The 25,935-nt window shown below is 40.6% G+C and overlaps 1 protein-coding gene across 1 annotated transcript in view; it reads right to left on the reverse strand.

Annotated features, from left to right (window-relative positions):
- arid5b (AT-rich interaction domain 5B) overlaps positions 1-25,935 on the reverse strand; it is a 105,773-nt gene that overhangs the window by 62,641 nt on the left and 17,197 nt on the right. Inside the window, exon 3 of the mRNA XM_055029175.1 lies at positions 25,278-25,512. Coding sequence (XP_054885150.1) covers positions 25,278-25,512 — 235 coding nt within the window. The remainder of the gene's footprint in view (positions 1-25,277; positions 25,513-25,935) is intronic.

Raw genomic sequence — 25,935 nt, forward strand, 5'->3', positions numbered from 1 at the left:
ATGAAAACAGTATTTTTTATTTTCTTTTTCCCCACCCATTCTTGGTCCCCGAGGCTCATAAAAATAAAAATAAAAAATCACTGAAATGTGCAGCGGGGAAAAGGACAGGAGGGATGCCGACCGCTGCATATTTACAGCAGCTGCATTCCCAACAATAAGTGTAATTAGTTCCACTGTGGCCCGGTATGAAGACCGCTTCAAAACGAACAATTAAAACCGCTCAACCATCACTCAGAGACACACACGTGTGCAGACACCTTGAGCCGCGGAGGTGCCACCGATGAATCAGCACGCGCATCCTTGCACAGATGCACGTCCAACTCACACCGCGGACGACACGCTTATTCGAGATTGCAGCATTTGTCATACGCAATTACAGCTCAGAGGTATAGAGTGGGCTTTGTTTCCAAATGTCACGGATTTTATTGTAAGCGGTCACCGACAGACCTGCTCTTTCTCCCGAGGACCCTCACAGCATTTCACTTGATTAGATTCAATTTGGAGAGCATGCCGCAGGGCATTAATAACTGTACAAAGGCTTTGGTAAAGTATGCATGTCAGCATGTGGGTATCTGTGCGTGTAATGCACGCCGAGTGTGTGTGTGTGTATGCTTTGCAAAGTCCTTTTGTTCCCGCGGTTCAAAATAAAACACAACGTTCAGCTTTGAGAGTTTTACTGCAGAGCATTATGAAATCTGATTTCTCCCTCTGGACCTCTTTCCTTTTCTTTTCAGACCCGTCTACCTGCGATGTTGCAGAGGTAAGTGTGGCGTGTTGATCAAACAGCAGTGGTGTAGCAGACTATTTTCAGAACATGCTGTAAAGCTCCTGACCTCATAAACTACAACAATGTCAGGGTCATAACATGCTCCATAGGACAGCCGACGCGAGGCCCACTCCGCACCTCTAAATAAACGCTGCCACACGTCAAATAGGGCGAAAAACAATCATCAGCCAAAGGCATAGAAAGGTGCAGATGAAAGCAGATGTTTGCATTCACCATTTTAAAAAGACACATTGGCTTGTTGTGTTCTCACTTCCTGACATAAAATTTGTAAAAATTCATGGCTTCCAGGACGACCAAAATCCCTTCCAGGCGATAAATGCCTGAGTAAAAGAGTGAGGTACATTTTTTTCACAAATTTCCCCCAAAACAAGGAACTAAGTGGTGTAATTTAAGATGCACTATAAGGGCCATAATACTAAAAAATAAAATAAAAAATAAAATACAATTTCTAGAATAAAGACAAAATATTATTTTTAAAAAACCTGTAAACCTTCGATGTTGAATATACCAAAACTTTTGGGTGCATCAAACTATTTTTGCTGGAAAGTGCAAAAAGCCTTTGTTGGCAATCCTGTCTGACACAAAACAATACACTTTTAGTCTGATTTAATGCCAGAGAGTAAAACATGCGTCTTTTCACACAGTCTATATGGTTTCAGTAATATAAGCTCATTTTCAAACACATTACAGTAATGAGAGTCACTCAGGTTTATTTTTCACTTCAACGTAACTTGTCGTTCTGCAGCTGCCTGCAGCGTAACTCCGATGAAAGCTTGTCATCAAGGTTATCTCAGCTTGAGGTGGTGACAACAGAAAGCCAACGCTACAAACTGAAGAGCAGTGGAGATAAGGAAACAGAAAAACGAGGCATGCATTTCACGGATGTTACTGATTATTGTGCAAACTCAGAGTAAACGTTAGAAGAGGTTTTGGAGAGCCTCCTTTTGGCCTCTTTGTACTTCAATTACAGGTTGTTACTAATGTTTTTAGTTTCTATAATTGCCTGCCAAACATGATGAAACTCGCACTATTACATTGCACAAGTGTGATATTTTAATTATTCTGCAAAATCTATAAATTACTCTGTATAACAATAGTTTTATATCCGTGCCTCCATTTCTCTACTGCACTATAAAACCCACCTTTAAGTTTCTTCACTGCTGATATTAACCGTTTTAATTAATATTACCGCTACGCTTGACCCTTTTCATGAAAACTTTATGGCGCATTCTGATTCTACATGTTTGCATATTTTTCTAGAAGGAATTTAAAAAAGAAAAATGATCATTATTTATTATTCATGGCAAATCTCGATTTCTAATTCCAAATCCCCATGGTCATCTTTTCTTCTCTGCTAAGCGTTCAATAAATACTTTCACCATTAAATACAACACTGAGCTTTGCAGTACAGTGTCTAAAGATTGACCCGACCCATTAAACCAATTTATGAAGCAATTAAAGCACCTCCACGCTTATTCCAAACCCAGGTAGGGGTGAATTTTTGAAATTATCACCTTGAAAACTAACCTAAAAAAATAAAAGTAAAATCTCCTGCTTTCAGCAATAATCGCTTCTTCGAGGATCACCGGTGGCACAATCTTTCCACAATCTTCACAGGTTTTCTGCAGAGTTGAGATATTTTGCCTACGGTGAACCATTTGTGTTGACTTGGCATCGTTGTGTTGGTGGAAGACCCAGTGATGACCCATTTCAGGTCGGAGGCAGATCCGTCACGTCGGAGTGAAGTACAGAGCTCCAGTCAAAACTCCCAGCAGCATTTAGGAAAACCTCGCATGTTTGCGTTTGTGATGGTGGAATCCCGAAATGCCTGGGATCTCTGCCAAACAGCCAGACGGGGTCTCATGGTTCGTGACCTCAAGATGCCCCTTTTCCCTGCAGATATCTTACAATAAGTAAATTCTGCTCACTGTAAGTGGTGGCAAGACAAATGCAGTTACTAGGTGAAAAGAGAATAGCAACTCTTTTCACATGGCAGATATTTTCAGTGTAAACATGGGCCATATTTACACTCAAGGAGGAACAGGAAGTCACAGAATGCAACATAAAATCCCTAGAGACTCAGAAAATGTGCAAATTTAAAACATATTTATGCGACAGATTCTCTTTGCGATGAAGAGCGATCAACACAGTCGCAGTGTCCAGTGTGGCGCAGTTACCATCTTGTTTGTCTCTAAGCAGAACTTTGTTTAGGTGTAGAAGACATTTCTCACTTATGCGTTACCCCCCATCAAAGTGAATTACAATAATGCAATCAGGATGCGAGAAAGCTGCAGATGAGCCCCGCTGCGTCCTGAGATGGCGAGATGGGGCCGAGCCGAGTGTCACTGAAACGTGCTTGTTGTTGAAACTAGAAGGAGAAGGCAAACTTTCACAGCTTAGATATGGATACAGATGTTTTACACCGGTGATTAGACTCCAACTTCACTCAACCTCTGATGACAGGAAGATGATTGCCAGCATACAAAGCTTTCAGCTTGGAGGAGAAACATTCCTCAACATCAACCAGGAGGAATACGGCCAGCCACAATTTAAAGGAAACAAAATGAGAACACGCACAATTCCTGAACACATTTAAACATGAAGAGCCGTAATCCCCAACATCATTGTGCCATTCATTGCAAGGACACAAGCATTTTTTTCTCTTTTTTTTCTGAATGGGTTAAAGCAACATATTGCTTCATTTGATTGCAGAGATTTTCTGAACCCCTCGCAGTCTTTGATCTCTCCAAAAGTCTAAAAATCAATTCGGCGAGACCTTAAAGTTGCTAATAGTACGCTTGGAAATCCGTCACAGAGAGGAAATGCAAAACAAATGCAGGCTTTAATGTGAAACATGATGAAATGTACAACTTTCTTCCTGCAACTTCACTCTCTCCCTTCTGTTTGTCTTAAAAGGTTTGACTTCTCCTTACAGTTTCTCTTTCTACGGCTGAGCCCTCTGCTCTCCACATCGACATGCTTTTCCTACAAGAATCTGTAAGCGCTCGTCCACCCGACACACACAACACACTCCTTCTCAACCTGAAAGGTTAATAACTCTGTAATCCTGACTTTTGTCTCCCTCACAAAGGCATTTCTATAACGTCTGCTCATTGGAAATGGAAAGAACATAATGACAATCAATCGACGATCAATTGGTTCACCAATTAACGGTGGCCTAGTGCCAAAGGAAATATTAAAATTAAAATTCATTCAAATAGCAGAAAATGCACTTCATAGCAAAGACAGACACAAAATCAATCAATCAATCAATCAATCTATCTATCTATCTATCTATCTATCTATCTATCTATCTATCTATCTATCTATCTATCTATCTATCTATCTATCTATCTATCTATCTATCTATCTATCTATCTATCTATCTATCTATCTATCTATCTATCTATCTATCTATCTATCTATCTATCTATCTATCTATCTATCTATCTATCTATCTATCTATCTATCTATCTATCTATCTATCTATCTATCTATCTATCTATCTATCTATCTATCTATCTATCTATCTATCTATCTATCTATCTATCTATCTATCAGGGTGTATTTAAGTGTTAACATAGATCCTGTTCCTCCAAAGACACACTCAGATGAAAATATTTCCCTGTCTGTAAGCGACAGGGCAGCCGTCCACCTCAGCCTGGTAAAGTCATTAGCTACGGCTGCTGTCAAGAGACTCTCTAAAAATAAGGATCTCAGTCTACTCCGGCGTAGTATAAAGCTGCTGGCTGCAACACGTGTGCCCAAATCTGGATCGTAAATACGGCAAAAAATAATATTTAACCACACAAGATGGATCTAATGCTTGATGTGGGAAACGTTCGAGCCAGCCAGCTCCTCCTTTGATTAAGTGACTGCAGTCGTGGTGCAACAGGAGTGGAAATAATGAGAACATGCTCCGACGCTATACGACACCGGAGAGGATTCAACAATATATATATATATATATATATATATATATATATATATATATATATATATATATATATATATTTTTTTTTTTTTTTTTTTTTTTGCTAATTACACCAAAGGAAGAATTTCTCTTTCATAACAGGCATGACGAATCACATCATCATAATCCAAACCTCAGAAATGCGGCGGGTGACACGAAGCCCATTAGTTGGGGTTAAAACAGCAGCCCGGCTGAATGAAACGCTACATTGCATGATTAGATAAAACACCACTGATATTACATTTTATTACAGAGCCGGAATATCTATGAAGAGGGTTGATCTGCTCCTCCGTATCGCTTGCTTTAAAACTTCTACTACATTTGACAAAAAGAGAAAAAAAAAACAAAAAACTAGAGGTAATAAGAGAGTTGCTGACATTTAAGAAGCAAATCAGTGGTGGCAAATTAAAAAACAAGAAGGAAAAAAAAATCCAACGTGATTCATGTCATTTTTTTTTTCATATTTAAAAATATTCCCACTGTCCACAAGCCCTGACACGATCGCCCGGGCGCACACGAGCGGGAAAAAGCTGAAAAACCATCTCTCTCATGCTCTCTGTCACCCGCCGCAGTCCTTAAATCACTCAATCGGCTCAATTTTGCTGTTGTCAACATTTCCACATTATCTGCTCGGCCAAGGAATTTACTGGATTCCCCCCGCTGCTTTTAGTGTTGCTGGAGAGAAACAGCAGGGTAATGTAAAACTCACGGCCAATAATGTCACTTTCATACTGGACGCTTACGGGGCTGTTAAAGGTTTTTACCCCCGTACAGATTCTCTTCTTGTTTTAGTCGCACTTAAATGTTTCCGACCATTAATCTCATTTTTTACATCAGGCAAAAATAACCTTCCATACTTTAATAAGCAGTTGCATAATGATTTTATTTAGGGAAAATAGCTACCTAAACCAATGTGAAATAGTAATTGCCCCCTACCCTGCGCTTAATAACTGCTTGGCAGCAGCAACTGGCATCGACTCTCTTACATCACCGTGGAGGAAATTTGACCCACACACTCTGCTGAATTTTTTTAAACTTTTTTTTTCCCTGCCACAAAAGGCCCATTTAAGGTCAGGCTGTGGGATGGTAATTGAATTTAAGTACAAGCTTTGACTAGGCCATTTCAAAGTTGAACGTTTTTGTCTATGAAAGTGGACTGGATGGTCTCCTTTGGGGGTTAAGGTTAATCGATGGTTCCTGAATCACCAGGGCATCACACTACCACCACCGTGTTCAACTGCTAGTTTCATGTTAGTCTTTAAGTTTAACCTTTGTCTTATGGGTTCACTGAATGCTTTTTCAAATCAACATGTTTAGATACAAATGTAGGGGAATTTTGATGTCAGCCAACTTATCACTGAGTCATGATCACTGACATTAACTGTGACATGCAGTGCTATAGATGATGTTTTGGGTTCTTTTATTACCTTCTGGAGTAACATCATGCACACTTTCAGTCATTTTTGGTGGGTCAGCCACTACTGGGAAGTTTTCATCATTTTAAATTAGTGGATATTCAACATCACTGGGGTTTATTGGAGTCCCAAACCATAAATTTTCTTATATTGGGACATAATGCGTTGGTGTTTGAGATTTTCTTGTTTGTTAGTTTTTTTTTAGCCTACTTCATGTTGTCAGACAGGTACTATTAAAATGGCTTACCGAGTCTGCTCAGCTAGCAGTAATCAGGCCTGGAAGTGGCTCATAAAATTTTATGAGTCATTACTAGTGGCAGTAATTACCTTTCCACACAAGGTGAGGTTTCTTTCCAAAGCTTTTTTTCTCCCTGGTAAATAGAATTAATATTTCAAAAAGACACACACTTTATTAGCTATTCAGGTTATCTTGTCTTGTATTAGAAATTGATTATGTGAACCATTTAAGAGGTGGAAGAAAATAAATCTATTGGGAGCCAAATACTTCTCAGTCCTTTATAATAGCCACAAAATGCAAGCTTTAAAGACAGCTTGTCATTCGTGGGGAGAAACTGAAGCAAAAAAAGAAAAAGAAAAGAAGAGAAGAAGCAGGAGGCATATCTTGATTGGTATTCTTCCTATGTCCTCCCGGCTCTCTTCTTCATGCTCCGTATTGATCTCTGAGGTTACCCTGTTTCCATTTAGTCTCTTCTCATAATATATAACACATCTCCAATTCAACCTTTTCTTCTCTTTCTCACTTTTCAATGACAGAGGCGAGGGGAAGGGAAACACAAGCAGCTCCGGTCTGACGACTGAAACCTGACCAAATAGAAAAAAATAACTAAAACTTCACCAGTGACAGCGAAGAGGGGAAAAAAATCTGCGGGCAACTGGAGCAGAATTACATAAAAACAATTTTGCATATTTGTATGATTCACTGCTCGTCCAATCTGTGAATGACTACACAGTCTTGGATGAAACTAAATGTGCTGGAACATTTCTCTAATTGCGACCTCGCCAGCGCGGTAAACAAAAATACATTAATCACGGCGAGCGGGCGCAGCGTCGATAAATCAGTAGCGCTCTGTAGTGAAACAAAGCGACGTGATTACACAAACACAAAAGCTGCGGGTTTGTTCTGTTCAGACCGAGCAAAACCGGAATAATATTTCAGATTTGTTTAATGGATCTGCATAAAATAGCATATTGTGTTTGCGAATGACTCAGAGGGCCATCAGTCACCGACATCGCATCAGTCACACGCGGCGCATCGCCTCGCTCCCCTGCTCGTTTTGTCAACAGCGAGCTGCGCTCCCGGTAACGCACACGCTGCCCTTCAGAGGCCGTCCAAGAAGCTGCACGTCAAATTCAAATCGGCATCAAGACGTAGCTTCTTTTGCTGAACCGTAGTTTTATGGAACTACAAAGTGTTTTTGTAGTGGCATTTATTAGCCGCAAATTCAAACAGCTAAAAAGTCCCACAAGTGGGAAAACTTTATCACTTTGGTTTATTGCTGTACGAAAGTGATGTCAGCCTCTGCTTCATCATATGTTTGCTCCAAGGAGTCAAGCTGTTTTGTAATCTGATCAGCTTTTTCTCCGTCTTCTGATGGTTGTTTTTGAGGTTTTTTTCACTCATTTTATTTTAATTTTATATTGTTTTCTTTTGAAAATGATGCCAGAGTCAAAAAAACATATTTGTACGTTGAATAAGACAAAAATAAACCACTGCTGTGTTGGTCAATAAGACATATTTTAGAATTGGCCAATTTACCCTTAATTGTCTCTAAAACAATTAGTTTCCCATTCATGAAAAACATCCCAATCTAAGAACTCACTTCTAAAGCATCAACCATCAGTCTGGTCAGGCTTCAGTTTATCTCCACAAAAACTTCTGCAGCCAATATGTTTTTCCTCTTTCAGTTCTTCAGAAAATCTGAATCCGTCAAAGTCAGAATTGACAGGTCCGACCTCAAAGAAAACTGGAAATCGATATCGGTCAGAAAAGGCTGACTTGCATTAAAGAAAACTTCTTCAGCCCCAACGGGGTGAACCGCAAGGTGCTTTGAACTCTGGAAACTTGGCATGTTGAGGAGAGCAAACAGAACTTGAACGCATCACCTGGGTGCTCCTTAAAGATGGGACTCTCAGGTGGTTTTTCCGTCTTCATCAGTTGTCTTCTGCAATCCTAATTTACACTTCACCATTCTTTATATCTGGTTCAGGAAAAGAAGTAGTTTTGGTGTCATGATCTGCATTGTCTGGCTATGTTCTCTTGTCTTTCCGAGTTTCGACAGTGAGTAACATCAATGGTTCCCAGAAAAACAGAATATGTAATTAATGTTATGGGTGAGTCAGTTCTAGCTTTAAAAAGTCAAGTGTAAATTTTAAACAAATAAAAAATACTTCAGCTACATTTTGTGGCACTTGGTACGTTTTTTGTCCTGGTTCAAGAAAATCTCAGATTAAAGGTCTTTTAAAATTCCCACGGGGGGAAAAAAAAGTGAAATTAATTCATCTTTCTTTTCTCAGAGCATTAATACTCGTGGAGGGTGCTGCAGAGCACCAGGTCCACACGCAACTCTTCAAGGATTAATGGGTGAAGACGTGGATGGAGGGTCACTGATTATGTAAAAAGAAATAAAATCCCTTAACCTTTTCCTGCATCGTGATCACAACAGTGGACAGCTATCAAAAAGCCATTTTTTTGTGCTTCTTGTGGATTTTTTACGTTATAAATGCACACGGACCGCTGAAGTCGACACTAATGCATCATAAAATACACTAATACAACTACTGGCCATCAGCTGCAAATGCAGGAAGTTATTTTTGTTAAAGTCAATATGGCCGACAGACAAAAAAAAAGCCTAGTCGAATAAAGACGACTCTTGCAGGTTAAAAAAAATGATATCAGATAACCCCTAAAGAGCAATACTACTGATGTATTTTTTCAAATAACATTTTATGTTATATTTGGAGAAAATTACAATTAATCACCTGAAAACAATAAAAAAACAACTTTTTTTTCGACCCAAAAAAGTTTTTTCTATGTTTTTTATGCTTTAAGAAAATCCCCCCCCCCCCGCAAAAATTGGGAAAAATTGGCCACAAAGGATCATAATTCATGCATGAAAGGGTCAGGATATAGTTTCAACTCTCTGAATAAATGTTGCTTCCTGATGTTTGGGTGTGAGATAATCCTACGAAAACACATTAATGATTAATGTTTAAGCGTTTTAAACCTCTCTGCCGGGTTGTCAATGACTCTGCACTAATGACAGAACATGCTTGTGGCAGCTTAGTCACCGCACTACCTTCTTGAGGTCGTAATGTAATGGTTACCGGGGCCCCTAATTATTCAGCGAACGCCAAGCGGTCGTATAAAAATCTTTTTCCACACTACTATGAGCCACGGCTCGTTTCAGTTATACAAGTTTTCCCATGAACTTCTCAGGCAGCATGTTCCACTTCTCTTTATATAAACACACAATGTTCCAAACATTCCTAATTCCTCCGCCATGCTTGAAAATGTTCACCGACTCTGCGCGTCCGGCGAGAGCCCTCATGTTTTCGTCTCGCGGAAAGAAGTAAAAAAAAAAAACGAAATTTAAGCGACCAGCCGCGCTGCCGGGCAACCTGGAGGCGGGTTTGTCTGAAGGTGGCATGTTTTGCTTTTAAATGTGGCTGAACGCTCAAGCGCTCGCACGCGGTCAGCTGAGAGTCGCCGTCCGCTTTGAGACGTGAGGCTGGGAGGAAGGAAGAGGCTCCTCGACATTCATCTGCCCAACTGTTCCACGAGAGTCGCGCTCCCGCAGACGGAGCGCTGACACCCAGAGGGGAACGCTGCAAACCAAACGGTAAAAAAGAGGGCCCACACGGGCGAGAAACACTCCTCCATGCATGTTGGCTCCTGTTCTTAATTACAGCACACGCAAAAGCGTCTCATTCACTCCGGCAGGGTGGGGCGAGGGGAAAAACAGGGAACAGTTTATATAATTTTCACCTCGATTAATTCAACTGTGAAGCACGAGGATTAGGGACTTTAACTGTACTCCCGCTCATTAAATACAGGAGAAAAATGTAAATTCCCACATTTCAGCTTCGACCCAGATGTTTTTAATGTTGACTATGTTGGCTGAAGGGGGCTTTAGGGTGAGGGGAGCCAGCATTTCTAAAAACACACCCAAGCTCTACGTTAAAAGTCAGATAAACAAGAGAAGAGACAAAAAAACAAAAACAAAAAAAACAACACAAGCGCTTTTCCTCTGGTTGATTTATGTGATTCTATTACATTAAACATTCTTTCCCCTGAGCAGGCTCAGCTCCCAAGCAACCATTGCTTGCAGCTCTAATGTGCCTGGCAGCAGGCCAGGAAAAGCTGCCTGCCTTATTGATTGCCAGATTGAAAAGTTTGCATTTAATAGGCCCTGTAATACATGAAGGAATTATTCAGAGGGCTTCCTTGTCAAAAAAAAAAAAAAAAACCAAATTGGTCCTTTTGAGTATAGAAAGGGGAAGAAAGAAAGAAAAAAAAAAACAGGAGCTTTGTGACAAATGAGCTCCAGAGAGTCTCTTTTGTGCCAGAAACAAAACGACTTTGCTGCTTCCCAGAATGATCACAGTCAAGAAGTTAACTTGAGGGAATAGTTGAGGATTTTTCGTGAAGCGAGTGTTTGTTAAAAGGTAAAATCATACCTGATGACTCTCTCTGCGTCTTTACTTAAGCAGAGACCCAGACCGGCTGGGAGTGGAGCGTGAAGCTGACTGGTAGCTTTAAGAGGAGCCCAGTGGAAACTTTCTGTACATGCAGGCCATGATTATTTACAAAGTAAACAAAGTTGACGCGTGAAAATGCATGATGAGGGTGAAACTTGCCAAGCATTTCTGGACAGACTGGCAACATAACATGAGAGTAATGTAATAAAAAGTTATTATTAGCTTCTTGATCACGGTGAGGCAAGGTTCACTGTGTCATACGTGAAAATATCAAGACGTCGTGGTATTTACGCTAACAATTTAAGTATCAGATGTAGAATTGGCAAAAAATTAATTATTCACATTTAAAGAGAGAAATAGTCCTAATCCTGCAAATTGAATCTAACTTTATTTAGTACAGCTGCAATGATACCAACGCAGTGACAATATTGATGAAAAAGTGCCAGTTATAAATTAAATAATCTGCAGATGGAGCAAAACATTTTCATTTATAACATGGGAAAAATGTTTCGTTCCACTGGCGGATTGTTTCAGCCGGAGCTACAACATTTACAACAATATTGAGCAATTGCTGACTTAAAAAAGTGTCTAATTTGTGCTAAAAAGCTATTTGTGAATAAGTTTTGCCTTTGCTTCAAGTGTTCGGACACATTTGCAGTAGAAACTCGACCGAGAATACTTGGTAAGATTTTGTGTCTTTGGAGTGTAATCTCAAACTGTCACAGGTTTCACACTGATGTGACTCATCCCACCTAAAATTATATCCAATTTGATCTGTCAATGGCAAAAACCAAAGAAAAAAAATTTTATTTGGAAAGAATTGAAACAGCTTTTTTTTTCTTTTTCACAGAAAAAAACATGAACAGTAATTTAAACCACAGGAATGCTGTGGTGGTAAATTTCACCAGTTTTGAAGCCACAGCCTTTTTAAAAATGCTGAAATACCAGTAAATAGGTCCAGCCCTACTGTAGCTTAGAGTCGCGACTTCTGGAAAACACTTAATTACAACGCTGTCGCTGAAAATGATCCTCATTACTCCACATAAGACCCAGCAAAATATTAACTGCCTGTAACTTTTCATCCGAACCATCGCAATAAAAACTCCTGCATTTTCCCTTTAAAAGCTGCAGCTACTGCCGTGTTATATCAGGACATGTTTGTGTCTCGTCAATCTGCTGTTGTGCGTTGATGGATTGGCCCTAAACGCTGTTTGCCGTCTGGTCTCCTGCTACATCGTGACTAATGAAAGACTTCTGCTGGGTTTGGGGGTCAATCCACTTATAGCTCAGTCGATTCTGAGAGCCGGAAGAAAAAGAAGAAGAAGAAGGAGAAAAACAGAACAGAATGTGCAAATACCACAGAGAGCAAATTTAATCAACTGTCTTTTGGTTGCAGATGTACAGCTGCGTTCAGACTAAACAATCAACCAATAAGCTCTTCTGTGTCTCTGCTTGAGCAGGTCTGAAAACCTGCCTGGCTCAGGTGAGGATATGCTGTCTGCCATCGATGGCCTCTCTCATTTGTCCAGCTCGGACTCGGCTGAGCAGATCAGGGTTCTCTGATGTTGTCGGTGACAGAGGGAGACGGAGGAATACGCCAGGAGTCTCTTCGGCTCAGGCCGTAATAGACAGCGTTTCCAAACCGCACACGTCCCCTCTCCTTCAGAGGGAAATGGATGGCATGTTAGTCCTTAAATGTATCTTTAATGGGACAAGTTCCCGTTTAAGAAGCGAGTTCTGCAGGAAGGATGGAGCAAAGGAGGGAGAGGGGGGAGCGAAACATCTTATCAGGAGATTGGGAATTGGGTCAGGCAAGGAATTACATGCCATTCTAGATCAAAGTTGCTGTGTGTATTTCCTCAAAGAAGGGTCTCTCATTATCAACTCAGACGTTTTTCTCAGGGCGTATTCGGTGTAATAGGAAACATGATTTAATGTGTTTTCAAAAGAATGAAGGAAAGAGCAAAAAAGAGAGTGTGGTGGGTGGAGGGGGGGATACAAAAGAACATTTCTGGAGGCTATTTGGGACAGCCATGTTTCCCAACGGTAAAACAATAATAAGGAAGAAAAAACAGGCTTTGTTTTTGGAAAAGTTTAGAGCAATAGAGGGTAACTTGTTTCGTTTTTTTTTTAAGCTCAACTCTGATAAAGCACAGATACACCAATCAATTTCCCAGATACTTAATATTTATGATGATGTGGCTGTCTTGTAATGCCTTTATTTCCTCTGGAAAAGAGCCTGAAGCGTGTCCTCTGTTAGGTTTTATAGCCATCATGACAGAAAATGAGTCAAAATCAGAGTCTGCACAGCAGAGCGTAAATGAAACTGGATTTTGGAATCAACAATCAGTGACTTTCCAGTAAAGATACAACTTCTTCCGGTTTCTTTTGTCAAATCTATGAGAAACAACAGAGATGGCACCATCCGACCTGCATGAAACACTGCTTTAGCACCACAAAGCTAATTCCCACAGAGCTATGAGCTGTAAACTTGGTATGCAGCAGATCAACTGAGCAATCTCTCAGATCCTGTGTCAGGTATTTCTGATTTTTTTTTTTCCACCTCCTCTTTTTTAAAGACATGACTTCAGACATGTAGATCATTTTTAGGCCTGACATTTCTGCGTTTCACTGCCAAACTCTGCAGCCAGACATCAATATCCAATACCAGAAGGCTGAACATTGCATTTTTAACTCTATTTCTACCCATAATTTGGCGTTTGTGTAGGAAGACAGATAATAAACCTGCGCTTTCTTCATTAATTACATCCGGCCCAATGCTCATATCAACATGGCATTCATTTGACTGGAGTATTTAGCAGTGTGGCAAAGAAAAGAGTGACATTAGCAGCAGACAACTAGTCGGCTCCTCAGGGGGATACATTTCAGTCTGAGGCTTCAAGACGGACTTTACAGATAGCGATATGTCATTAAAAACACCACCATCTGTTCAGATTCCTTATTAATGTGTGGCAGACACAAAAGTCAACCCCTGAAATGCAATCTGTCGATTTTTGATTTTTTGTTTTTTTCCCCCGCTTGCAATTAGTTGTGATTACACATTTAGACGGCACCACAAAGAGAGGGAAAAAAACCGTTTTGTCTCCGCCGACGGTGACGATCTTCATTTGAAGTCGCGTCCGTCCAGCACGAGCACTTTTCCACGACGCCGCTGTCTATTTCAGGCGACACGTTAAACAAGCAGGTAATTTCTGACAAACTGCAGCCAGATAGGCTTAAAAAAAAACACACACACCAAACAACAAAACAAAACATTCGTTCCTGATTACAAAATATGACCTCTGATGTGGCGAACCTCCACCCGCCGCTGTGCTAACAGAGCTGTAATCACTGTAACACAGCAAACACACGCAGAAACACACACACACACACACACACACACACACACACACACACACACACACACACACGCTCATGCAGGGACTGTTGCCGCCCGTCTCTCTTTGCATGGGAAAGATAAGGAGTTCAGTGGAGAATAACTGCCAGCTGAGATAACAAGTTTATATGCACGAGTCATTCATGCAAAAACCCCTCTTATTGGTCGGGTTTATTGTGTTGCTAGCAACAAAACAGATTCAGTGAGTCACGGTTGGGAAAACGCTTGTGTTTGTGAACCAGCTTTTAGCGGCGTTCCAGCGCCTTGCAAACACATTCATGATCCGTTTCATATCCAGTCACGTTAAAACCACAAGCTTCAGCGACGCCGGTCGGGATTTTGTTTGACAGACCAAACCAAACTGGGCAGCAGCAGCACATCTGATACTCTGAATGTTAGAGTTTCTTGGGTTAATTGCACTTTTTAATCGGGAGGCTCATTAGAGCTGCAGAATATAAGGAAAAACACAAAAAACATGATATTATTGTTGAATATAAATGCAAGTTTAGAAACAAAAGTTGTTGGGGGTTTTTTGTGTTTTTTTTTATTTTTTATTTAACAACTAAATTAAATCTGAAAAGTGTGGCAAGCATCCTTCTAAAAATGCACATCTATTTGCATTCTAAAGATCAAATAAATTAAAAGTTTGAGAAAAGTGAGAAAAATCATTTCAAGTCATATGAACAACTGAGACATCGGCATGTTGCTCCGGCTTAAAAATCCGACAAACAAAACCTAATGGCGGTCCCTTTTTACACAATGACTATTTATTCAGAGCAAAAAAAAAATTATATCTATACACATGTACACATTTCGATTCATACCTGAATGATATGAATCTGTGGCTGAGCCTTTGCTTAGATTTAAATAATCCTGTCTGACACACTGAAGGAAGCAACTGCTTCCACTGAGTTACAGGGAAATCAGAGAGATAGAGAGAAAGAGAAAAAAAAAATCAGACTGACTGAACGCTTCTCATTTTACCAAGTGCTCCTCGGGCCACCACATAACAAGGAAACAGACTGACAGGTTGAGAGAGAGCGAGTACGGAGGAGCATCAATGATCTATTGTTTGCACCGAGGACTCTCTGTCCAACTCCTCTGGCAGTCCATAGATCAAAGAAGACCTAAATGCATTAAAGCAACTGCACCAAGATGTCTTCTAAATACAAATTACGTCATTTGTACGTCTTTGGCTTCATCAAACACATTACGAGCAGTTATGGACACAAGTACGAGTGTGTGAGCGTGCGGATATAAATACACGGGGAGAATCGCGCAGAAACTCGCCAAAATGTCTGGAATCCATCAGAGCCTCCATTACAATTACCTCTCAATGTGGGAAAAATGCAGTACCTCTGCGCTGGGAAACAATCCCAGGCTAAAAGTTCTCCATTTATAGAGTTTACTACAGCTGACAGCCTGCCTCTGTGTCTGTACGCTGTTATTATTATTTGGAGCGAAATGTTGAAGAGATAATCTAGATATTATGACACAAATATGAACCAGTGTAGGACAAAAAAACAAATAAATGGGTTTAATTTATAGTTTATTACTGTGGACATGAACAGTTCAGCTTTTAGCTCGAGTGCAGGAATACAGGACTGGATCAGTTCAGCAGCGAGGTGAATTTTTAACGGATTAACGTGCCTTTCAATTATTGCGTCCAAACATAATGCAAAGAAAAGCGCAACAGAGAAGCCTTCGTAGGAAAACCTTTCTGTCTTGAAGATTCAATTAGATACAAGTTCACTGGCGTCTCCACGACATAACTCAATAATGTAAATCATGCTTATCGAATTTCGCCAGAAATAGACGCGTCTGTGTTAATATTGTTTTGTATCAAGGTAAATAATTTTGTTATGTAAAAGCAACAAAATGGCTTTCAATATAAACAGAATTTCAAAGACATATGTGGTCCACGCACTTATTTCATTATAGACTTTTTATAATTTTGATTATTTTAAATGTTTTTTTATTTTTTTTGGGCTGTGGTAAGATGAGGCATCCGCTGACATGTTTTGCATCCTATTTGTCGCCAGAGGTGGAGAAAGATTTCTCTACGAGGCGACAAAGTAGAAATGATCCAAGATCTTTTAAAATATATATTGGTAAGCTTCCTGCTGTGTGTGGTCATTGATTATTAATATTATTATTTAGCATTAGCACCAGACGTGACGTCACACCCTGTGTCTAAGACAAAAAAAAACATTTGCTATTATTTTAAAACAAAGAGAAAATTATTACTAGCATTGATTCAAAATTGATTCTTCTGCATTTTTTTTAATCATCTTTTGACAAAAATCTCATTTCCATCACAGCAGATTTGGACTTGGAAAATCTGCTCCAGGGTGTAAGAATCCAACATGGCCGCCCCGCAACATAAGAAGTGGTGAGAGCCGCAGGGACTTGCAAATTCTTTGGACTTCATCCACAACATTTGTTTGTTTGCATCCCGCTACATCAACAGCAAAACGCTGTCCTGTAAAACGAAAGCGCCGCTGCAGCATTAGAAGGGATGACATGCTCTGCGTTCTTAGGAGCTAACTATATCAGCAGCAGTAGTTTGCCAAGTTTCTCAGGAAATCCACAGACTTTCTGACTTGCAGCAGTAACACAGCCATAGCGGACGCAACACTGTTCCCAGAATCTACTTCTATCTCTCGAGAGAGTTGCACTGCAGCACCTTTTAAAATACATCTTCTAGCAGCATCAAATCAATAAGAACCAGCCGAATATTCACTTTGTAAACACCTGCGTTACTTTAGTACCCTCTGCAGCACCGAGTTATCTGATCGGAGGCTCGCTGCAGCCAGTTCGAAAAGGGAAAGAAACAAAAAGCAGCTTAATGCCGCAGTTAAAATGGATTCACAAAGCAGATGGACTGGCAACCTCATAAAATATGCAGAGTTATTAACTGTACAATCTGTGATGTCTCGAGTGCTTACTGACTAAGACAGAATCATTCATATCTATCTGCGAGGAGCTGCAATGCAGGAAGAAACATATCAAGGGAGATGTACAAAACACTCAGCACTCAGAACATCTTCCCAAAACGACAGAAATAGAAATGAGTCGAAAAAGGAAAAAAAAAAAAAAAACTCCTGGTTTGCTAAGACTTAAGTATGAGTCAGACTAACTGGAACAGACAGGCAATTTGTTTAAGGGAAAGAAGGCGAATGTTGCTAAATCAACTCGGGTAAAACCTCATAATCGCTCCAGCTATTTGCCCAGTTTCTCCTTTGAAGGATGTTGTTGTTTTTATGTGAATATCTATAAATATTTGTCCTATTTCTGAATCACCCTACTCATTGTTTGCATTCTGTGAATGCTGTGCATCTCTTATTCTTATTATTTTTTTCTCTCATTTACCTTTATGTGAATCTGAACGTTTCAGTATTAACATAAATTTCCCAGCTGAGACAATAAAGCCCATTCCTCTAATCCCCTTTTAGCATTTTCTTAAGTGGAACCATCAAACATGCAGGGTTCTTCATATATTTGCCTTTTAAGCAAATATATGAACGTGCTGAAAAAGGCAGACGAGTCGGTCATGTGGAGGCACCTCGCTGCTGCCTGGCTGTTTAAAATGCCTGGCAGAGGTCACATCAATAGCATCTCTGTTGCCTCAGACCTGACTAATGGAGAGAAGAGAGACACAACTGTTGTTTCAGCCCTCCCTAATGGAGAGACGGAGCTCTTTATTTCCTCCGAGGCATTCCTTATTGTTTAACCATCCACCAGCCTTCATCCCACCTCTCTCTGCCGCTCGAAGAAAAGACAAAACAAAACCGGAAAGAAAAAAAAAAACATTATGTGACATTCCAGAAATAAAATAACGCAAATAATTGATGAACACACCGATAGGAGAAAGTCAAATTTGATTACAGCATTCAGCGTGACAGGATATGGGGTGGTCTTTCTTTCTCTCTCTCTCTATCTCTCTGTGCGTCTTTCTCTCTTCTATTCAAATTCGAGGCATGCTCAAACATCTAATAGATTTTTCCACCCCGGCACACAATTTACTGCTTACAGATTTAGAATTCGCTGGCTTCCGGCCAGGCCACAGTCAGAGGGGAATTAATGATATGAGCGCATCAGTGAGGAAAAACAGCCTGTGATTCTCTCTCCTACAGGTCTGAGCATAATGAAGAAGCCATAAACTCCAAAACTGGGATAGAAAAATATAAATAAATAAATAAAAAGCATGCCAGGGAAGAGAGGAGGGACAGGAGAGCCACATAATCAATACAAACACTCCATTAAATTACTTCAAAGGGGATTTTCGACAGTTTCTTGAATTAGTTCTGCAGGGAAGGAAAGAAAAAGCAGAAGGAGAAGCAAATATGTCTGAAGGGGCGGAAAGCAAACAAGTGCAAACAATACAATGTGCTCCATACTCTGCATGGAGGAGTACAGGGGAAGTGGATTTAGAAAAAATGTGCTTTTCTCTCTTTGTCGGAGTCACAACATGGCATCGCTCTCGCAGCACCAAAGCTGCGCGTTATCTTACGTCTATTCCAAGAAAGCCCTCAGCTCCTCCTCACGTTGCAGTGGGGAACAAACAAAACAGCAGCCTCACATGTGACGGCGGCTTCAAGCGTGCTGAACGTCGCTCTGTGGCGTCACCAGGACAAGACGACCAGGGGAGAAAAAAAAAAAAAGGGTGCCAGCTCTCTGTTTTTCTTATTGCAACTTTCTGCCCACATAAACACCTCCACGGAGCTCAGAACAGCCACATCAAATTGAAACGTTCAGAGTGAAATATCGTCTGGATATCAACGCGGGCCAGTCTGGCATACAGATCAGATGTTGCATCAGAGAGGAAAATACAGTGGTTTTCTTCCTAAGTGAGCGAGGCTGTGAGGAATCTGGAGAGAGGCAGCCCCTTCGCCTCGGTGGCCCGTTTCGGCTTCGAGCTGAGGCGGGATCAGATGTGCAAAACACGGGTCTGAGTTTAAGCTTAAGTGACTGACTCTCGATGAAAAGCGTAAAGATGCTAACAAGTGGATTTGCTCCACGGTTATCTTCCCCGATACGCGCGCGACCACACTGACATGTACCCAAAAGCAATAGTGGATGGCCTACAATTACTGGAAAGACCAGGGTATAATAAACCCTGTGTTATTTTTATGTGTGCTGCCTCTGGCTACCTAACCCGCTTGCCAGCCCTGCACAGGTTCTAACAGGCGCATCTCGACATATTAAATTACCATCAAAAAGTTACTTTCAATAGTTAATGTAAAATGAATGGACTCAGTGAACAGCGATGCGCTAAAAATGTTTGTTTTTGTTCATTCTGGATATTATGGCTTCTCAGAAACTTGTAATATTGGATCAAATCAGCTGAAAAAGGACATGTTATGACGCACACAGTCATGGGGAAGACTGCTGACTTGACTGATGTCAAGCAGACAACTCCTAAAATATTTCACAACGCTTCAGCATGTGAATGCGTTGTGAAGGGCTTTGGAGTCCTCCGGCTTGACAAAGCGCTACCAAAGTGCAGGCCGTTCACCCTTTACCTCAATGACGGAAAACCAAAAAGATTATTCGTTTAAACAAGTTCACAGAGCACTCTTATTGAATCCCTTTGATGGGAAATTGTGTGGAAGGAAAAACCCGAGCATCATCCCAACCAGAAGTCGATTTAGAGCCAAAGTTCCTTCAAGATTTTTGGGAGAGCTTCTTTGGTCTTCTTTTGGATTTTCTGGGTTGGATTGGAAGTTTTCTTCTTTCTGTGTGTAATGAGTTTAACTTTGTGAATCAAAGTGCTGACATAAACTCACTTTTCAAGGTCTAATTAAAAGCTGCATAATGATAGTGTGTTGGATGAATGCATATAAGGATAAATTACATGTCTTATATCAAGCACCGTCTATACCACAAAGACCCAGCACACGTGTCAAAGGGGTCGTTTTAATTAAAGAAAAGCACCGCTAGCTTTAAGCTGTTTCTATAGAGAGCCACATAATGTACTTTATTCTAAAAATTTAACATGCAATGGCATTGTTTTCATAAGAAAAATGGTTTCAGACATAACAAAATAAAGTCGGGCACTCTTCAAGGATTAAATATGCATGAGGAGCTCCAACATGTGGCTGCCACTGAGCCCTGCTAGCTTGTAGCTAACCTTCAAGGAGAAAAAGATAAACTTGTTCAGCAATTTTACCAATTCAGTTCAGCAGGATGAATGACAAATGTTTGCTGGTTGTCTCGCGTTTTCTCTGCCTTTTCTCCCAGAGAACATAAAATATGCCTATTTTATTCATCGGAAACTCTCACTTGTGCTACGATTGTAGTAAATGTCTTGATGTTTGTCTCTAAAAATACTCGTAAAGCATCTGTTTCATTTTTTTGTTTTTTAGTAAAAGTGAATATTAATAATATTAAATTCTCTGATACGTTGTCTGAACGCCTACTTTCCAATAGATATCACGAGGTCGGATAACCGCAGTTTTATTGCTACATTTTACAAGCACCAGCATAAAACACATCCTTTTTTTCTTTTGTCTTATTTTTTTGGGCTATTTTTGCTCTCCACACAGATGCATTTTACTGTGTCAGTATTTTCTCAGAAACCCCTGATCCTTGCAGCGCTGAGCGATGAGCCAGCTACAAACGACACCTCAGGTGAGGGCAGAAGTCAACGCCATCGATGTCGCTGAACAGAGGAGTCAAAAGCTACGACCTTTTATGATCCCCCACATCATATCGAGTTCACAATGGGTTCACTGGTTTGCACAATGAAGGCTGGAGCTGAAGAAACAACTCAACAGGACTGGGGAGCGGGGAGGAATAAATCACTGAGACGTTTTTAGAGGGCCAGCCGTCTTTGTGGTATTTATTTATTTATTTAATTTCATCAGCTGTATTTCTCCCAGCACGCATCAACAAAGTGTATCAGAAGACCCAGCTCTCAAACGCTCAGCCTCTCAGTATACAACCAGAAACCAATTTCAGCAGGCAGCAATGAAAAAAAAAAAGAAGAAGAAGAAGAAGAGAATCAGGCCAGTCCTCTGGGGAGAGATAGAGGGGCAGAATGTAAACCTCCCTGGCAAACCATCCCTGGTGGATTGAGCTGTAAAAAGCAGCTCTGAAGCTCAGAACAGGACAAGATAAACTGAGCGGACAGTTTGCGTTACCTGATTAAGTGAATCACATTACAGATTACGCAAGGAGTGCAAAATACAATACTGCACACTCAGTGCTCTTGTGGAACAAAGTCGTCCTTTGAGTTCCCGGGCTGGAATTTACCGGATGCTTATGAAGTCTTATGCAATTAGAATATAATGAAATCAAGTGTACCTTAATTTATTTGCTGAACGACCAGAACCTGCGTATTGATAGAAACACTGGCTTTTCTATCTCAACTCGTATCCGGTATATTTTAGATTGCAGATAATGAATGCCAGTCAGACTAAAGTGGGATTATTAGATTTCAACTACAAGGATTTAATGGGGATGCATCTTTCTTCTGTTTGAGTTAAGATTTTGACTAAAAGGAGTCTTATTCTTATCTGTTTAAACTTCAATCTCAAATACATAAAAACTTTTTTTTTAAATCACTTTGTAACATTTTTATTTTTGCCATGTCAGTTTATAAGAAGTTATTTTATGTTATTTCATTTCGGCAATGTAAAGAATTTGATTTTATCCTAAAATGAATTAATACATAAAGGTGCTGCTTCTGGACAAAAAATAATTAATCAGCTAAAAACGACTAAAAAAATTTGTCAACAGATACACAGGAGAAAAAAAAATTACGAGTGGCAACTACACTTAAAAGTTCAGATGCAGCTCAAAGATCAAAACAATCGAATGTTTAAAAATGCACACAAGGTGGTTGGCACCATTGGCAAAGATTCATCAATAATCAGAATTATAGGGGCTTCAGATCCGGTTTAGAAAATATAAACATTACTGTCAGGGTCACAGAATCATTTCTGTTAGGATCATTGTCCTGCTAAGAGCCAGAGAGATCATTTAAAACCTCCTGATATGTCAAAAAGTTTATGATTTTGACATAAGCTAACAGAGTTAGCAGGGTCTTAAAGAGTCCCAATATGAGTCAAAACAGTGTGGATCCTTCACAGGTGGAGACCAAAACAGTTCCAGTTAAAGTTTGGTAAAATGTATAGGTTTACATTTGTGATGGTGTAAAACTCTAAAATAATTAAAAGATTCTGTTTTCTGCAGTTTCTGCTAACAGAAACTTTGATCGACATGTCAAATACCACTTAAGATAATGTGTTTATTTTAAATAGGTGCAGTTTGAGAGCGCATATTTCTGCCTCAAATAGGATTTGAAAACAACTGTTCTCAGAATCAAGGTGTAGTTTTTCTAAAAATGAAAATAATTATAATAATAAAAATAATAATAATAATAATCAGTGTGAAATGATGCTCCTGCAAAAAAAAAGAAAAAAAAAAAGGAACTTATCTTAAAGCATTCACCGACTCCTTTACTGGTGTTGGAAACTAATTTGTCAGAGTCTGTCTTTTTGGGAAGTGAAGATTATTTCAGCTACATCACTGAAACCGTTCTTGCATCCGGAGCTGTAATTTGAGTTACGACAGCGACTGTTTCCCCCTTAAAGGCTTGGGGGAGCTGTGACTGGTGCAGAACTCGAGGCGAAGGTCACTCTAATTAAATATTTTAAACAAAGAGACAACACACAGCAGAAATCTGCTTCTCCATTATCCCTCCATGTTCTGCAAAACAAAAGAAATGTCCGGCAGCGCTTCTTACGCACATTTGGTTTTTTATATTTAAAAATGTTTAAAACAAATGCACAAGAATGCATTTCAATAACAGTGGCAAAAAGCCAGGAAAACTTACGACACACTTGGAAGACGAAATAACAAAACACTGTTCCCCCTCAATAACAATGGCACACTTTATTGCTCTTTAGCACACAATGGTTTTCTGTGCAGATTGTGGTTTTGCTGCAGTATCCTGTTATGGGGAACAATCCAATTCTTCTTACATAGCTACACATCAGCCCAAGAATAACAATCAGCAAATGCATCACTCAAGGAATAGAGTCACTTCAGGCTAAAACAAGAAGAAACAGAGAGAGAGAAGGGAGACAGAGAGAGACGGGGAGAGTACAGATCTAACATAAAAATCAGTTTAGACAATGAGCCAACGTATTACACAGAATTAGACATTCAGCAACAAGATGCTTTAAGGCTACGTTTCTATCTGATCTGCTCCTGCTGCAGCATGAATATTTCATCTCAGAAGTCGGCAGTGTTGCAGTGGCATATTTCATATTTTCTATGCAAAACACAGCGCGCCGAGCAGCGCTCGTTTGCCACGATGAATAAGTGATCCGCTTCCCCAAAAACTCTCCAACACTCCCCTCATATTGTTACACTGTCAACAAGCGGCGCGCGCCAAAGACGCAGCGAGCAAACAAACAAACGAGGGCACATCATTGATTGTCTGCGCATCACATGTGTGCATCTGTTCCTATCAAATGTTGTGTATGCATGCGTGCGTGTGTGTGTGTGCGTGCGTGTGTGTCTGTGTGTCTCCAGTGCCCCTGCCAGAATCCAAGCCCGTTCTGCTGAGTGGGCAGGTTTTCTGGCGGAGTGTCCCATCGGAGTGACAAGTGCATTTAGAAACAGCCTGATGGAGTCATTAGCGGCAGCACTGCTCATTAGCAACATAGGCACACACACACACACACACACACACACACACACACATGCACACACATGCACACACATGCACACACGCACACACACGCATGCAAGTATTCGCAGTAACAATAGTGTTATCATCAGGTTATTGCACCAACAATGGTTAAATCCATAAAATCTAGCCGCACATTTAGAGAACGCCAAGATATGGAACATAATACCGCTTAAAAAGCAAAGCTGACAAATCTATTTATGTGAGCGTGCAATAATAGACCCACATACCCAGGCAAATTCACATCGTATTGATCACTGGAATAACAACAAAGCATTCATTATTGATCGTCTTGCCCTTTTTGCGTATGAGCTTCATGCAGCGTTGAGTAATCAAGGGCAACACAGCATCAGACGCAAACACACAGCTGCTCCTCTTAGCGGAGCAGCAAAAGTTACACAAGTCATCAATTAATCCACATTTTGTGCAGAACAAGTCAAACATTTACAAACCTTAAACAATGATTTATCACAGGGCCGGGAAGCAGAAGTGACCCTGCCTTGAGTCTTTGGGGGTAAAATCTCTCCGACCTCACAAAAGGCAGCATAATCGAGAAGGTATTTTTAGCACGTTTGATAAGTTATGTAGTTACACCATCTCACTGAGCATAAGGCATTACATCACAGCCATGTGAGGGAGAGTGGCAAACAGCTTCAAAGAGAACATAATGTTCCTTCTGAATTATTAGACTCAAATGCCAGAGTTTCCTATTTGCATTGAATGAGTCATCTTCTGCTTTATTGTGCGACTGATTCATGGCTAAAAACTACAGCGAGAGCCCAAGAGTCAAGAATGAAGCGTTAACAGGCACTTAATGGCACGGCGTACGGGATGAATACACCAGGCGGCCATTCAGACACACACACACACACACACCAATGATCCTCTAATCTGCTGCGCAGCACACATAATTATCACACCTGAACTAATGGCATCAGAGGCGCTATAAGCTGGAGTTTGATGTGACTACTTTGGATGCACAGCTTCTATGTTTCCCAGTCAGAAAACAAAGTCGTTGTGCTCCATGTGATCATGATATGTTGGCAAACTGGCAACATTTACCTCCAGCCTGCGGCTATTAGCGCAACTCTTAGCTCATTATACCAGAAACAGCTACAAGCTGATGAATTACTCCAGTCAAGACAACACTTGTTAAACCAAGCAAGGAACAATAAACATGATGTGATTTATGGCGAGCGATGGAAGCAAATACATAAACATGCGCCGTGACGACGCAGGGGTCGTCTGGGCCAGAGGTGACACGGAAAAATCCTGATGCTCACCCAGCTGCGCCCGCTCCCTCTGGACATCCTTGAAGTTGAGGCCGCTGGTGAGCGTGCTCTCCCTGTAGCGGTGGAGGGCCTCGCGCCGCCCGTTGGTCCCCAGCTCGCGGATCACCGAGGGTTTGAGCGGCTCCACCTTTAGACCTTTGGCCCATCCCGAGAAGTCCGGTACCGTCCATTTCACCAGGTCCTGGAGTCGCACGATCACCTTCTCGGACACGGCGATGACCTCGTGCTGGAAAAGAGTTGGGCTGTTAGACCGGTATGCAGTTTATCCTAGAGGCGATAATGAAGCATGTGCACAAAAAAACAAAACAAAAAAAAAAACACTCCTTGAAATAAAAAAATGCTGCAGTGTCGTCATCTCATTCCGAAAATAATCCGTCTCTTCCTTATTCAACATAACATCAAAAAGATAATTCCTCTTGGTTCTGCTTCAACATTTTGACATGGAGCTAATAAAAGAAACAGCTGCAGTCAGAGCCATAAGTAAAATGTAGCAACATCAGTGACAAACGCCTGAAAATGACAAACCTGTCACTGCGTTCAGCAAGACGGAGGCGCAACAGTCTCCATTATGACCATTTGAAGCTCCATGTCAAACAACTGTTTAGGAGAAGTGACAGAAGAAGTCGTCCTACTTTCACAAACGTTAACG

The sequence above is a fragment of the Poeciliopsis prolifica genome, unplaced genomic scaffold, assembly GCF_027474105.1.
Source record: "Poeciliopsis prolifica strain line A6 unplaced genomic scaffold, Auburn_PproV2 SCAFFOLD005, whole genome shotgun sequence".
NCBI classification, from domain to species: domain Eukaryota; kingdom Metazoa; phylum Chordata; class Actinopteri; order Cyprinodontiformes; family Poeciliidae; genus Poeciliopsis; species Poeciliopsis prolifica.